General features: G+C 38.7%; 1 protein-coding gene across 1 annotated transcript in view; it reads right to left on the bottom strand.

The window, feature by feature from the left end:
* Window positions 1-17,634, bottom strand: part of RTKN2 (rhotekin 2) — a 41,344-nt gene that overhangs the window by 12,459 nt on the left and 11,251 nt on the right. Inside the window, exons 4-10 of the mRNA XM_075257588.1 lie at window positions 14,069-14,122; window positions 8,197-8,314; window positions 5,348-5,545; window positions 3,976-4,070; window positions 2,728-2,834; window positions 1,663-1,794; window positions 56-221 (exon numbers count right to left, since the gene is read on the bottom strand). Coding sequence (XP_075113689.1) covers window positions 56-221; window positions 1,663-1,794; window positions 2,728-2,834; window positions 3,976-4,070; window positions 5,348-5,545; window positions 8,197-8,314; window positions 14,069-14,122 — 870 coding nt within the window. The remainder of the gene's footprint in view (window positions 1-55; window positions 222-1,662; window positions 1,795-2,727; window positions 2,835-3,975; window positions 4,071-5,347; window positions 5,546-8,196; window positions 8,315-14,068; window positions 14,123-17,634) is intronic.

The following is a 17,634-nucleotide window of genomic DNA, read 5'->3' as shown; positions in this document are numbered from 1 at the left end:
GTGCCCGTGCAACTAGTAAACTTATTATTGAGTACTAGTAGATGTGTACACTCACTGAGGTTGTAAAAATGCTGCCAGAAGGCTTCCATCCATTTCTGAAGCTCCTCTTTGCTGTCAGCCGAAAATATTTTTGTTACAGCTTCTCCAGACACCAGGTTGATAATAGTAAAGCTGTTTGTTCTTTTCTTGGAGTCTTTCTCCACAGCACGGATTCTTGTTTCCTTAAACAAAAAAAATAAAATAAGAAGTTCTGAACAGTACAGTGAAACGGACAATAATCATGCCAGTTTATATTACATATAAGCAGGAACAGGGCAGGTTTATACAATGTGGATTGTTTTCCACTCGCTAAACCCAAAACATTCCTACTGTCTTACAATAATTATGTAAAAACCACTAATCTTTGGACAGAACAGGCCATTTATTTTACTATCTGTAGCTTGTAGCTAGTTATTATTTAGTCATTATTAACACCAGGCATTGATGATAAATCTGCTGGAGCCAATGATCCTGTCCACACCAAGCCCATTTTTCCATTACGTAACTGGAGTTGAAGTAGTCGCTTCCTATAACAAAAAAATTTAACAAAGAGACTAATAGTTCTATAACTATCAACTCGTGGACTACGTACAGACATTAAATAGGGAGCGAGAATCAGATGAATCACGTCTGAAATAGGGGTTAAATATTAAAAAAGGGAAATGTTTTATTGTGAACTGTGGGGTCACATAGAAGAGTATTTCCACCGTTAAAACCAAGGCTACTCTATGAAGTTGTTAATAACGCTACACACTCACACAGCACTAGATGCCCATTTTTGAACAAAAACATTTGTATATTACAAAAATAACAGGATTACAGTGTTAGCTTTTGAGCAACAGATCTGTTTCTTGAAGTCTGTGCTAACAAGGAGATTGACAAACTCATCCTGCACAGTTAGGCCCTATGCATGTGGGGCAATACGATCTGGAAATTGAACATCAACTGAATCTCCTGGACTATTTAGCGGCATATTTAGCGGACATCACCATGTTACAGAGCATGCTACAGTAATAAACAATATACCTTCAAAGTCTTATGTAGATGAGGCAATTAGTGCACTAAGGGTATGATGACAGTGAGTTTTTTGCAGGTGGATTTTGATGCGGAATCCGCCTGCAAAAATGGCTCCCATTGACTTCAATGGGAGCTGCTTGCTTTTTTTCCCCCGCTAGCTAGTAGCGGAAAAAAGCGGAATGCCCCATCTTGCCGCGACTGAGTCAGCCACGGCATCCGCGGCTCGAGACACCCTCCTGTTTAGGCTCATTCATTCCGCCGTGTGAACATACCCTAAGGGTTGATGAGCACTGCTCTTGCCACTCAGAACCCTACAGTCTTCTGCCTACACCACCTTGTGCAGTGGAAGGAGTTCTGTGATCTCACACATCCTACTTTAGCAGCAACAGCAGTGCTCCCAGAGTTCAAGGCCCACCACAGGGCACCGAATGCCTCATTTGTATAAAACTTCAAAGTTGTTTTTCTTCAACTCTACAAAAGTGACATATACAACATAACTTTGTTATATATCAGTGTAATGTCCTCTGCAATGTGGTGGCAGCTGTTAAATATTCTTGGGGGAGATGGAAGACTCCCTTTAAATATTTATATAAGGACACAATTTACCTTGTTAATAGGAATTGTCATAGTTGGTTCGATTTTAGCCTCTATTTCTTCTGGGGTATAATAACAATGAAGGTTTCCACCTTTCAGCACACAGTATAGTCTGATCCAACTACGAACACCACCAACCATTTCCTAGATTAAAACAGGAGATAAAAATTAGAAAATTACTTCTCATAAAACAAAACACAACATATGCACCACTGCTTGGTTGTGGAAAACCTCATAGTAATAATGACAGACAATCAGTGAAATCAACTGGCAACAGAAGACTAAGTCATGCCTGATTAACTATAGTGGACATATGGGAAACAAGATGGATTATGGATGTTCCCATTTCGATACTTAAACGGCAGGCAGGAATAATGAGCATTCAATTATTTCATAAAGAATAGAAATAAAACTTCACAAAAAAAAAAAATCACATAGTTTAAGCAGCTCAAGAAAAGAGTAAAATCAAAAGCCTAGGTAAGTTGGGTTGTAAGTCACATTTTATACCTGTAGCATTTGCAGCAGGTTTTACCCATGGATTTCAACCTTTGCAATGCAAAGAACCCTGAAGAAACTTGTAAGCGATTCGCAGAAAAATCTACCCAATTCTAGGGCTTTGTCACAGTGGGTTGCAGGAAAACACTGCAAAATTTCCCAGCAGATATTCTCGAACATATGTAAAAGGCCCTCTTTATACATGTCTGATCTGACACTGTTTTTTGGACAAACCAAATCACATCCCAATGCGTACACGTAAGGGTTTACACAACTCCCTTCATTTGCAATGGAAAATTTCATAGTGGATTTTTCACATTTGTAGAGGGGTGAAAAAAAAAATCAAAAAAAAATCTGAAATGGGTAGTATAGAAACGCCAAGGATTAATACTAAAAAATTTGATGGTACTAATACTCCTGTGGATCTGCTGCACAACCGGGAACACATCCGCAGCAAATGCTCTGATATTTGCCATGAAAATACAGGTCAGCTTTTATGTCCATAAACAAACATGCCTGATTTGCTTTTGCCCACATTTTACAATAAAAAGATAAATTATCCATTGAAGTTAAAGCTTATACCTGCTGGTTAAGAAACCCAGTGATAACTTCATCCGTCATACATGTGGGTTGTGCAATCAGATGGCAGCATAAATTCCCATACAATGGGAGCCAAAAGGAGGAATCCTCTGAAAATGACAGGAAAAAAAAACATAATTAGGACATTACTACATATCAAAAATATCACTTATTCCAAACCATACAACCATACTAATACCCAGCTTCAGAGGGAATTAGCCCTGATATTGTAGTAGTCACAATCAGAGCTGTGTTAGACGTGGTAAGACCCATCATTTACTCTGTACATGTACGTAACGCAGCACAACCAGAGATCATATAATACGATTGATACAATGGTCTAATGTGAGCATATCATGCCAAGTCTTTTAGTAGAAAGTCCTGTGGATGCTTTCAAATGGTCACTAACTTTCCAGACAACTCAAGGCTCGTTCACATCTGCGCTCTGGTCTCCGTTATGCAGATTTCCGTTTTCTGCACGAAACTGGGCAGGAAACGGAAACCTGCTGGCATTTTTCAAACCCATTCAAATGAATGGGTTTGAAAAGTGTCTGGCCGTGAGCGCCGGTGAGTGTTTTGTCCTCTCCACTGCGAAACCGTTTTTTTTTTTTGTTTGTTTTTTTTTAACCGGACACAAAGTCGGACATGCAGGACTTTGTGTCCGGTTTAAAAAAACCTATTTCTGCATGCAGAACATAAAACGCTCACGGGCGCTCACGGCCGGACACAGTCTGACAGATTTCTGTCTTCTGCATGCAGAAGACGGAAAGCTCAAAACAGATACCAAACGCTGGTGTGAACCCTGCGTCAGGTCTCCATTCAGAGCCTGCCATTTAGCAGCTATGTTTAGTGGCCATATGTTCACATAGACATCAGATTAATAGTTAATAGAGCCTGTGATTGTGGACCAGAATGTAACACGCTATTTAAAAGTGATGCTGATTTGTTCCTGAAAACATCTCTAAAATTCCTGCCTCTAGGCGTCTCCTTCTAGCTAATTTGTTCTCTGTTTACTGTATATCACACACTAAGCTTCTTACACTTGGATAGTTGCTATGGATCAGATAGCATGTAGTGCAATACAAAAGATGTCACAACATTAGCAAAGGACCATATTCCCTAATTCACTAATTTGTGAGAGAAAGATGATCTATAGTTGTTATATTGTGGGGAATACAAGAATTTACTAAAATGGTCAGGAGAGGAGACAGGTCCTCTTTCAAGTTTGTGGGCAAATGCAAAACCACTTACCATGTCCAGTGATTGTAAGGGTATGAGTTCTGAAGGTATCTTCCACACTATCCAGAGTGAAGGTGATATTAGCCAGAAGGTTATATTTTGTCCCCCTAAGAGGTAAAACAAAACAGATGAAATATTACTTATATTAATAAGTCTTCCTTCACTGCTGATTCAGCAAGACTTGATATCTAGCACTGTCTGATGTCTTGAGAAGTGGTTAAATTTAATTAAGGAAACTAAAGTACAAGTGTAGATGAAAATGTATAGCATTTTTTTTAAATTTAGATAATGTATTTCTTTTTAAGAATGGTTATTATTTGCTGTTGTTCCTGCATTGGTTGTATAGAGCAGGGTTTCCCAACCTTTTCAAGCAACCGCCTATCGAAAAAAAAACATACCTAAGTAGTTGAGGATGTTACATCAAGACCAGCCTATAACCCTACAGTGTTGACCCAGAGGAAAATTTAAAAAAAAAACAAAAACCACCACACCCCACGAGACTAATGCCAATAGCATGATGCCAATTACTGAGTACCCCCAAAGTAGCAATCACTTATAAATGTTAATAAAAATAAGCCTTTTTTACCAGTTATATAATGACCCCCCCACCTTAGTGCCCACATATGTAATAGAATGGGCCCCTCTGTGCCTCACTTGTAATAAAATGGTACCAACACTAAGCTTTCTATTGCTGAAAACTCATGAGCTTTTATCAACCTATGCAAATTTACCTTTACTAGTCATGGGGAGGGGGGTGAGGACTGATGTAACAAGCCCAATACCCAATATAATTTAGCTATTTCAGACCTCCAAGACACCACATGAAAGGTCATTACTTGATACTGTCACATGCTAAGGCCAGTGAAGTGTGGAAAACACAGCTGACAGGTCCCCTTTAAATGGGTTGTATGGTATTATTGCAGTGTTTCCCAACCTTTTCAGACTTTGGCTACTCATACCAAATAATTTTTAGCAAAAGACAAAATAAGCAGCTAATTTGGCATGAAGGCATGCAGTTGTCTTCCCGCCGTAGTGTCAGAGTACCCTTGCGGGTTTCAAGCCATCACTGGATGCTGATACCCCTGTTGGGAATTGCTACATTAGAGGAATATGGTCGCTTTCTTTCCCTTTGTTTTAAGGTTTGCAACTAAGTAATAGTAAAATTAATACATTTTAGTAAAAGTTATGTGACTGGAAAGTATGCCTTAAGATGCAATAAAAAGTTACTATAATCCTCTAAAAGCTTTCACATGAAAACTAATTAAATCATCAATTGGTAACATTTTTTTCTGAGATTCCATACATTGTTCATAAGATAGCTACAAAGACACAATGGCCACATATATGTATATTAACAGTAATGAATGTTAAAAGCACAACTCACGGCATGTGAGGATTTGAGAACAAAAAAGCTTCTGGCTCAGATTCTTCAAGTTCTGAATTAAATTTCTTCCCTGCAGATTTCCCAATTGAGTTTCTAAGCTTGCGAGCGAGTTTCTTGGGAGTGTTTGCTATAGACGATTCCTCCATGCTGCAGCTATATACTTCCAGCTTTAATTGAAAGTCTGGCCTTGCTTCAGTGCTGCAAAAGCAAGTAAACATCTGTTGTGCTGTAAATTAATAACTCACAATAAAAAGATGTGTACTTTACATTAAAGCACAAGAACAGAGGAGATTGATTATAGCGGATGAATCAAACTAAGAGCATATAAATGAAGGCAAACACAAAGAAACATAAAAGGTGAATTCATGAACAATAAAGGGATAAAAAGAAAGGGAACTTACAAAAATCCATATTTACAGATCTTTCCAGACAAACTTGCTTCATCCCCCATCTCCCCACATCTTTAATTAACATAATGTGCTTATAAAGTAGTACTCTAGCCAAATTATTATTCCTTTGCCTGTACTTATAGGGACTCTATCATTGGCAAAAGTCTTTTTTAACTAATCACATCTTTGCACAGCCTTTAGAAATGCTATTCCACACTTACCTTTAGTATGTAGATTGCCTCAGTGGTTTCTGAATAAGTCCGTTTTTATTCATATACTAATTAGACTGGTGCACGATACATAGTGCACCCCCTTTGCTATTGTTTCCTATGGGAGGCTGCTGTTGATGATGATGATGACTCAGCTTCCTGTTTGCACACAGGAGATAATAGCAGAGATAATAGCAGGGACGAGTGCTGCTGGGAACTTCCTGTGCTGGCTGGAAGCTCATTAGCATATGAATATAAATGGACTTATTCAGAAACCACTGAGGCAATCTACATACTAAAGGTAGGTGTGAAATAGCATTTCTATAGGCTATGCAAGCATGTGATTAGTTAAAAATTACTTTTCCCGGTGATAGAGCCCCTTTATAAACTGCAATAAAGAGAGTTGGCTGAATGGACACTTCTTCTTTAAGGTCCAGGCCCCATTTCAGATTCCAATTTAGTCATGTGATTCGATTACGGATACGAAAACAGCATAGAACAGTGAGCAAATCCGGTCTATTGTTTGGATCCTATGACGGATCAGAACAATAAACTTGAATGACAGCAGTGTGAAAGTATCCTAATACAAAACTCATGCTTTGTTTTGTTTTTTTAAAGCATGTTTCACTCATAAAGGTGAAAAAAAATACACTTGACAATAAACAATGTGACACAATTACATTCTTAGATACATTACACTTTTCAGCACAAATCAGTAATAGTAAATCAGCACTTCGGAGAGAGAAAGAAAGAAAAGATGACACACAAATACATGCGCATTGCTTTCATATTGTAAAGCTCTGGGGTCCTTGTCCATGAGATTACACTGAATAAACATTAGAAATTTATTAGAAGGGAAGGATGAAAAATGAATGAAAACCTTTCCCAGGGTGCTGCGCTCTTCATCTACTTAGCGCTGTTATGGCTTGTGTACGGTGTATACACCATTGTGCTGTGAATAAAGTCAAGGACTGATCTCTAATGATTTAGCGATTTTTCATTCTTTTCTTAAAAAAACACTGGGAAATTGAATGAAATATTGCAACGTGAAAAAGTACGCTTGTCTAGTTACTGCTATGTGGTAGTTCAATTGTGCCATTCCCGCTGCATCATATATAATGAAGCAACATTATAAAAAGAATATATCGGTATAGGCGCCATCTTTATAGGGAAGGGAAGAAAAGTATCATTCATGCTGCCCGGCACCAATAGCAAACATCTCTTCAGCTATCGATTTCACAGAAATCAAATTATCTATTACATTGGTTTCTAAACTGTGAGTTTGACCCCCTGGGGGTCATGTAAAGGCCTCTAGGATCTGGGGAAAGGAGTGATTGAGAGCAGACAGGCAAGAGTAGAGAACTGCCTAGGGTGCCATCTTACTGTCACTCGAGGTACACTGAGTGACAGATCACCCATCACCACTGATGGAAGCGCCTACGATTACCAGGGAGTGAGCTGCGAGTACGGCTCTTCACAGTACTCACCACTCTTAGGTCCCCAGCCCCACTCACTGCTCCAGCTTCACTATGAGAGTGTTCTCCAGCACACACAACAATTCACTGTCGAACGTGGAGAGCGGGATCAGAGACTTTAGAGAAGAGAGTACTTTGAAGAGCCATACTCACAGCTTACTCTCCAGGGTACCAAAGCCAGAGACATTATAATGTGCAATTGCTGGAACTGGGAACTGTACTGTGTGTGTAACCCTGCAGGGGAATTATACTGTGAGTGGGCACTTATGGGACAACGTACTGGGTTGGGAAACTAAGGGGATACTTACACTTTGTTTTTGGTTTTCTGTTCTGTCAAAAGGATCAGAAAAAAAATGGAAGGGAAGTATTTTTTTTAAATGTGCCGACTACAGTAGTGGAGTGTGTGCGTGCGTGTGTATGGGGGGGGGGGGGGTGTTAAACAAAAGTCTCACCTAAAAGTGGTCCACACAGAAAATTTGGAACCTAATGTGCCTTGTAAATTGTATAGCACAAACGACAGATGACTTTTTCCCAACTGCAACAATTTGCTCCCGCCAGCTTTTTGGTAACGCATGTGCTACAAACTATAGTCTATTGAACTCTGAGACAACTAGATTCTGGAACTACCATCTGGCAGGGATCCTGCCCCAATATCTCCATCCTATCCCTGTATCTGTGGCTATGCCACAGCACAGTGTACAGACTTTTGCTACTAGCTCCCTAGACTGTGCTATTAAATAAAATAAAAATAAAATAAAAAGTAATCCAATACTTACAATACAATAGTGTTTTCAAAGCAAATATCAGTCATTGTTTTGTCCACAATAACCATATCCGTATCAAAAATTTCATGGCCAAGTCTCAACATGCAGAATACTGCAAAGCGATCTGATTCTGTAAAGGAAGAAAAGGATTCAATTATTGTTCACTGAATTGTAGAATATTTAATCAAAACTCCTAAAAAAACAAATTTCAGCAACTCCTTTCAATTGCCTCCTATAATTTACTCTATATTATTGTAAAACTGATAAATATAGTAGGTATACATAAAAATTGTAGGATATCAACCAAGTCCCCTCTTCCATCTCCTCACATACATCCCCCCCCCCCTTACCTTTGTAACAAAGTACAGAGAAGACAGAAAACCATTCAGAGAAGTTTTAATACATTTTGGACGCCTATAATGCAAGTTGGCCATTCAGGACCTTCACAGTCTACCATATATGTTCAACGCCAGATAATCACAAGGATCTGGTCATAAGCCAATTAGGCAATGACAAAAATGCAGATCTAAATATAAAGGAAATTCTTATACTTCTCCTTTCTGCTCAACCACTCCTGGCTTTGGCTCAAAAAAAAAAAAAAAAAAAAACTGCAGCAAAATCTGCAACAAAAAAGCTGCATTTCCGCAATGTGGGGCCTCAGCCTTAAAGGGGTATTCCCATCACGCTTGTTCACCACCATGCAGGCTGTGTGCTCTCTTCACTTCCTGGTTTCTCGGCACATTGGTGCTATGTTTGCAGTAGTAATGAGGGATTGGTTGTAAATGAATTACCACAGTATGAAGCTGATGTAGAGGCTGTTGTAGCAGATCTGGATTTCAGTCAGTCTGTAATACATACAGAGACTCCCTATCTCAGCCCTTATCAGCCAAATTCAATTAAACCGACTAATAAGTGGAAGAGCAGGAGATAAGAGCTCAGAAATCCTGGAGCTTTCACCTCCCCCCTCTGCTATCTGAGGAGCTCTGTTGCTTGTCTGTGGCAGAGACATACACAGCTCAGAACTCAGCCCCTTCCTCCCCCCTGAGAGCAGTCAGCTAGTCACTGAGGGACTGAGCAGATAAGCCCGTGGTCTGGGGCCCATGGTCATAGAAACGCATGTAAACAATGAAGTGAATAAATTAAGATAGCGGCCAAACAAAGCAGTTTTGCTAAAGCAATGTATTTAGAAAAAGTCTTATATCCACATAAACTAGCAGTATAGATAGGATCCTTGTTCTGGGACAACCCCTCTAAGAGCTCACTATATATTTCCCATTAGTTTTGCAGCTATGATTGGCTTTAGCTTAACAAAAAAAAAAAAAAAAACATGCAGTAAATTCTGCAACAAAAATGCTGCATTTCCGCAACATGGAGCATCAACCTGTCTTTGCCAGGAGCTATGGTTCTAAAGCCTGTTTCAAATCTGTGCATGGGTTTCTGTTCGGGTAGTCCGCTTGAGGACCCTCCAAATAAAAACCTAATCCGCATAAAAAAGCAGTTACTTAAGGAAACCAGCGAGCCCCATAGACTATAATGGGGTTCATGTGGTTTCTGCATGAAAACAGCGAAGAGAAAGGTGCTGCTTGCAGGACTTTTCTCTCCGTATTTTTCATGCAGAGAGGGGAATGGAATGGCCCAAATGCAAATGTGAACTGGGCCTAAGGGAATGTAACTATGTAATAAAGGCATCCTAAGAAGAATCCCATTTTCAAATAGGAATAAACTCATTATGCTTCCATATGACATCATAGAGGTACAACAGCAAAGTCCATGAGTAATGTCCATGAGTGCACTTATGATGTAAGTATGACTGCCATCTGGAACTATAATATATTTTTGTGCATGGGGCCTAAGGACTATACCGAACAGGAATAAGCAAAAGGTAGCATGGTAAATAAAAGAGGTGAATAATGTATAATAAAAGACCAGAAAACAATTAGGCTAATAACTGACATAGATTATAATAATGTGACAATAGAGCTAAGATATCTGTTGGCAGATCCAACAATGTAATTTTGATGGGGGACTGCCAAACCCCAATCCAATGTCTGATCAATAAGTTCATCCCTCATTTGATGAAGTAACTATATCAAGAGATGAGTTTCAAAAGCATTCCTATGTGTTAATGGAAATATTTTCTTACCAGTATTAAGGGATTAAGTCTGCTGGCAGTGTATGAAAGCCTATTACAAGCAAAAGCAGCTTATATGGCTATGAAAGGCTGTAAATTAAAAACTTTAAAATGAGGATATTAAAACGTACAAAAATAAAGTTTATGGATAGATTATTTATGGAAATGTATTTTGCATTTCTAAGCCACATTAAAAGTAAAAAAAAAAAAACACAGATACAAAGCAATATTACAGATAAATACAATAATTATGTGAACACAGTTAAAACAGCTGTCCATTTACCTGCAGAAGAATTGTAATTTCACATTATCTTTCATTCTCACTGGGAACGCTACCAAACACAATAATGTTCCCTGTGGCCGTCAATAGAATCCTTGCCATTATTTTTTCTATTTTAGATTTGTTACCCATGGCAACATTTTTTCCCTTTGCACTGCAAATAGACAACCCCCAACGCGCAGAATTCTGCAATACTATATTAGATATTAAATGGTCACAATACTTTCAGTAAACACTGCATGAATGAATGGTATAGATGAATATAAGAAACATTGTATCAGATCACTTGAAAATGTTCCTCTCTCCTCTGTCTCCATCTGTCTTCTTCCCCTTCACCTTTGGTCTCCTAAACGGTTCACTCACTTATTTTTTGCTAAATTGATTTTGAGAGATCAGATGGATTGAAAGAACATTGAGGGAATAGATAACATCAAGAGAAGTGGGAATAGCTGAGTGAGAGAGAAGCAGAGATACAAAGAGATATGCTGCTGCAGTTAATAGTGAGTTTTCTATCTAACCCCAGAACTTTATTCATAACAGTACCACTGTATGAATGGCCTCCATGAGTACCACTGTATGAATGTCCTCCATGAGTACCACTGTATGAATGTCCTCCATGAGTACCACTGTATGAATGTCCTCCATGCTGCTACCGAGGAAGACAGAATTAAAGAAAAATGATACTCTATTTTCTCTATTTTCTTTGGGAGACCTCACAGCACCCACTAGCTCAGGGAAAATTGAAAATTAGAGATGTAGCCTACAGAGGGAAAAACTGATATTACCTATAATCACTTACATATTACCTGAGTTTTTCTATTTAAAGTTTTTTTTTTTCTTTTAAATTTTCCATGTCCTATTTAAAACAAAACTGTAGTAAGCCCTGCAACATTCACACTGGCCACTAAGCCTAATAATACATTGACATTTACCAATTCTGTAGGGGGTTTCTTTGCAGCAGTCTCCTCACACAAAACAGATAATATTTCATTGGAGGATAACAGTACCTCTAAAACATCCCTGACCCAACATCGCAATCACTACTGACAATAGGTGATGTCATAACTTGTGTACCCTCCCCCCTAAATCAGGCATAGATGGCAGTCCATCATGTACAGGAAATAGTATTCTAAATATATATATAAAAATGATAATACAAATCAGCAAACTAAATAAGAAAAAAAAAGTGATATATTCTGTTAAATCCATTTCTAGTTTAGACTCAAAGAAAATCTATAATAAAGAATACTGCATCTTCATATTGCGATAGAGAATTTACATTGTGAGCATCACTAAGGATAGTGTTGACTATATCTGTAATGCGCTGTGGCACATAAAACAAATTTGTAGCCTAAGTCTAAAGGAGATTTTCAGATGATATCACTGCGGATCAGCTTTCATTTGCTTGAATGGGAGCTAAGAAGCAGGGACTCAGTACATCCACTTTACAGAGCTGACTGCTTCCTGCTCCATTCTCTGTCTGTGAGCTGCTGAGAACAGCTGACTGATGGAGGGGCTAGGTGTCAGAATCCACCGATTTGATATTGATGTTCTACCCTAAGGATAGGTTATCAATATTTTTATTTATTTTGCAATAATCAAAGACCTAGCAAAAGTTCTTCAAAAACAGTTGCCCCCACTAGTGCCACGCTGCCTGAACTACTTATTTGCTAGAAACGCTCAGGGATTTGTTTGAGTGCTGAAAGCTGGTTTTGATCAATATGCTGTGTGTAACAAGAGTAAATGTTAATGCTGCCAGTGTTTTTCATCATGCTGTGTAAAGCTTTGCATGTTTGACACTTGATACAGAAGAAAAATACATGGAGAAAATGACTAAAGATTCTAAATAATTCCACCTTTCTATTTTAACAAAGAGGAGCTTAAGCGTGTTTCGGCAATTCCTGTATGTGAAGAAGCTGGAATGTATTTGCAATAAGTGCAAAACGCCGCAGAGCTGTCAAAGCGCTCTCGTGCTCATTCATTATACATGCAAAAGGTTTGGGGTTTTTTTTGTGTTCATAGGACAGCTATTGTCATTAGTATAGCACACCCTGCAGAAGGTATAAATAATAGAATTATAAATATGATATAAATCTGATTTCACTGTCGTGGATAATTATTTAAGCTGCAAAACAAAGCTGAGAAATAAGTGTGGAAGTATACACGAGAAGCCGGGGGTAAGACGCCTAATGCTGTGATATTACTGCACCTAACAGGTCATGTTTAGAGAGATTTGCAAAACTTGTGAATAAAACCATGATGGAGGAACATTATGTCACCAGTCATCAGACAGCATTAATCCTATGTGCACCACATGGGCAGAGGTCAGTAACTTAATGAATGCAACAACCTAGCCAAATACATTAGCTCATTATATTCTCATCCTGCTATTGAGATGGAATCTGCTAACAATCGATTGTGAACGGCACAGGTTGGATTTTAAAGGAAATTAGTTGTGAGCTTGTTAGTGCTTATACTAACCGCATGATGCTATACAGCTTGAAAACAGCATCTGTGCCAATGTGAAAAAGTTTTAGTGTCACAGCCTGCAAGGAAAATAAAGTTTAAAGCAAAGACTGACCTACTGCTGTTTCCACCATCCATCAACAGACCTAACCCTGATACTTCTATTTCAGTCTGTGTTCTTACCGTAACCCTGAGGCAGCATGCCCACTAACTCGCGGTTATGTTTGACTCAGATCTTTCCTTTAACCCCCATATCCAGTCACTTGCATGCTCATGTCATCTCCACCTCAAAAACATCTCCAGAATCAGCCCCTTTCTTACTATGGAAACATTAAAGACACTTCTTGTCGCCCTGATTCACTCTTGACTTGATTCCTGTAACTCCATACTATTCAGTTTTCCCCTCACTAAACTCTCCCCTCTACAATCTATTCTGAATGCAGCGGCCAGGCTCATCTATCAGGCTATAAGCTGCACCAATGCCAATCACTACATTGGTTTGGTATTTATTATAGAATACAAATATAAACTTATCACCCTCCTCCACAAGGCTCTCTATAAATGTTGAGCCTCCCTAAATTTCCTCCCTCATCTCGGTATCAACAATCCCATACTCTCCATTTGTCTAAAATCCCCTATTATGAGAACCTTCCATTCCTGTCTCCAAGACTTCTCCCAAATTGCACCACTTCTCGGTGCAACCACGGTGGAATCACATTACATTTTTTTCTAAAGCATTTGTCGCAGAAAGTCCGCAGAGTTTTCCCCTGCAGACTTTTTGCTTCCATTATATCTATACAGCAACCACTAGCATTTCCATAGGCACAATTGACATGCTGCAATTTACACAAATGCAACTTTTTTTTAAAAAATTGCAGCAAGTCTGCTGTGAATTGTTTTCTGCAGTGTGTGAATGGGATTAGCCAGAATTCCATCCTCTTTTCAGGTAATGTAAAGCCAAAATTTGTTTAGGACCAGCGCTAGAAACAAATGACTATTATACCTACTTTCTTTGCTGCCAAAATGTTCAGTGTCCTTCCACATCAGAGGAATTCTTATACCTGTGTGAAGAAAGATATAGAATTATCAATAACTGTTCTCCTTTGTAAATATTATAGTGGAAAAATCCAGAATACATAGAAATATAAAAATAATAGGACCACAGTATCTGGGATCCAAACTGTACAAAAAGTCACAGACAGCCCATAGGAATAGAAGACATTTCTCCAATGATATTTGGAAGCTAGAGAAATTTCTGTAGTTTTTTGTATTGCAATTCTATTACATTTCACAGCATGTGTTCAAATAGACACTTAATCTTTAGAGTTTATTTTGGTATTTGAATATGTTCATAAAACACGTTGACAGCCTATGATTTTAGCACAAAGTTGACCAGAAAATAACAACCCTATCTAATGTTGTATTGTTAGAAGCATGCTCCAGGTGCTTTCAGAGAATGGCACATAACGCTGAGGACAACTGAGGGAGCTTTCACCCTTGCGCTGTTTGATCCGTTCTGCTTTTTCATCATAGGAACAGAAGAAAGCAATAAACAACAAAGATTGTCCCTTTCTATAGCGGACAAGATATCCAAAGGGGTACTATTGCCTACAATGGGATCCATCAGGGATCGGTTTTCTCCCCTGATTTTAGATGGACTCTGCATCAAAGGCTCTGAATGGAGATGCCACCTCAGATGTGAACGTAGACTTTAAGTGAACCCTCTGCAGGTTGGTGGTGGGAGACCAGCTGCTGAAATGCCTTCCATAAACTGTACACAGAAAGTAGAGGAGGATCTGAAGAGTCACATGGGACATTATAGACACATACTGATCTGGATTTATATGAATAAGGCCATTGGGGCGAGATAGAAACTTCTTATTCAGCTGCAATAACCTTGTCAACTTCTAATAAACAGGCTGCACCATAATAAACCAGGTCTAAACATGGAGTATATATGGTGTAGATGCCACCCCACAAATCCATACCAATTTACAGTTCAAGCAGATGGGACTTTCAAAACTCCATCCGCTTAGTCTAGAGAATTTTTGGAAGAAACCAGAAAACAGTTTATAAGCTGATGGACTATTCTAACCATAGAATTAGCAAATTTACAACATGCTTCTTCTGGTGCACAAAATCTGCCAATTTGACCTTAAAATTTACTTTTTTAAAATAAAAGGGAGTCCTATAGAAACTGTACCAGTCTTGCCTATAGGCTGTTTCTGGTATTGCACTCAGCTCCATTTAAATGAATGTGGATAAACTGCATGTGCCTGGTTAAGGGTGATATGTAGTCAAAGTATCCTTTAAAAAAAATCACTGGCTCGAGTGAAAATAATACATTGCCTGCAAGAAATATGCTATTACTGTTAATATAACCATATAACACTTTACTTTGTAGGCTTTTTGCAAACCTTAGTCATAAATTACACAAGGACCTAATACAGCGCATAGCCAGGTGCCAGTGACTAAAAGATTACAGACAGCCCTATGAATGCTGGCACTGGTAAGATACAAAAGCTCTGAATGCTGCGGCCGGGGTTCCCCTGAGATATCAGTGAACAAGTGCACTATGAAAAAATATATTCAATTTAAAAACCCATAAAGCATTTTCACTACCTGTTGACTGCAGGAAACTAAATTACATCTGAGAGATTAAACTAGGATTGCAACGCAGGCCTTGCTTGGCATTTAGCAAAAGGTGTGAATTCATTCCGATATGTTTTTTTTATGACCATTAAGACAGGGCTGGTACTTCTACTGCAGATAAATCACAGGTGTGAAAAACCTGCCCGCTTGTATCGACTGCTAGGAAATTTCTTGGCAGAATTATGAATGATCTAATCCGACGTTGCTAACGCAACAGTAACGGGTTTGAGCTTTTTTTTTTTCATCCTTAGCCAGTTCTTTAATATTTCAGGCACGAGAAGGTGTAATTATGTATTGAGTCTCACAGGACACGTGTTGATATATCGCTAACAAAAACAGCGTAACCATCTCAGCCGGCTCTCGGCTATTTTTATACAATCTTGCTCTTCAACCCTTGACCTATTTGAGCCTACTAAAAAGGTACCGCTTGTATCCCTGGAGACCAAAACCTACGTCATTGCTATAACAACATATATTCGGAATTTATCTGCTTTCCCCAAAACAAAGAAACAGCTGTTTGTAACCACAAAATCCATGAAAGAGAAAAAGAAATAACATGCACATAGGCTGGATCATATACAACTGGTCTGAAGCCAGCCCACGAATGTATTATGCAGAAGTCGGACACAAGTGATGATGTTTTGTGAAGTGGTCCAGCATCCATAGCCAAACAATAACATGCACCATGTACATTTTTCTGTTCAGTGCAGGAAAATGTATGAAGTTATAGATTATGTCATTCGCGGTGGAAACCCTGGCATCATTTCTGGTACTGCACCGCATCAGAAGAAAATCAAGGGGGGGATTACTACACAGAGGGATTGGACAAAAAATAAATAAAAACAACACAAACATTTTTACATAGTCACGTTTAAGTCTTCCTGATACGTCTGCCATCACCTGTAATGCTCTTTTTTTACCTTAGTCTCAAAGCTTAAAATGTCATTGATACATTTTATCCCTTGCGCTATTCTAAAAATCTGTATTTGTTTTAGGGACCTGACAGACTCCCAAAAGGGGACTGTGTGTTAGTGCGCACTGGTAGGAGCATCTGTGTCTCAAGTCACTGAGTTGCTGAGTGTCAATGTTCCCAAAGATCCACAAGAAAGCTTTCTGAGTTGAAAAGATACCTCTATATGACTTTGTTCCACCTCCTGGCCAGTGGGAAATGATTGTCCCCACTGCCATGACATCATCATCATCTCTGCAAAATGTCACTCATGTGCAATATGCGCCACGAAAAAATAGAGAGTAATTTCCAGCTGGTGTTTTGTCTGCATCAATATAACTAAATATGGCCCAAATGGGAATCTAGCCGGCATGATTAGGAAAGTAGCTAGTAATAAAAGTGTGCACTCGCTCCCTGAAAGCCTAGGTAACAGATCCATAAAGTATTACACTTTTAATATATTGCTCTATGTAAATGATTATTACAGCTACAGCTACCGACACCTACAACAACAATTGTCTTGCTTGGCTAATATTAGCAATACAGTTATGAATCAACAATGTGTCCACCATTCCTGGCAGCCAGCTGATATTTATGGACGGTGCTGGTTTGGCTACTAGTAGTGCAGGCTTTTAGTTTTAAGGGGAAAAAAAAGCTGATATCCTAAAAACCATCAAATCACATCTAGAAATTTATAATAATGTGGAAAGGTACAGGTCAAGGTAAAGAAAAAAAATTCACAGCACATAAAAAAACTCACTGCTCTAAGTTATCTGAAGAGTGCAAGTGAAACAATCCTATGCAAAAAAAAAAAAGTTTCAAATTCCAACAAAAGTAAAAGCTTACAGTAAAACTGCCTGAATACTTTTCACACTGATGACCTATTCACAGAAGAGATCATCAGTATCAGATCGGTCAGGACCTGACACCCAAGCCAATCACCTGATGCAGCCCCCAGAAGTACATGGCTGA

The sequence above is a fragment of the Leptodactylus fuscus genome, chromosome 10 (genome assembly GCF_031893055.1).
Source record: "Leptodactylus fuscus isolate aLepFus1 chromosome 10, aLepFus1.hap2, whole genome shotgun sequence".
Lineage (NCBI taxonomy): Eukaryota > Metazoa > Chordata > Amphibia > Anura > Leptodactylidae > Leptodactylus > Leptodactylus fuscus.
The sequence above is the reverse complement of the archived record's forward strand: the minus strand, read 5'-3'. Positions and strand labels throughout refer to the sequence as shown.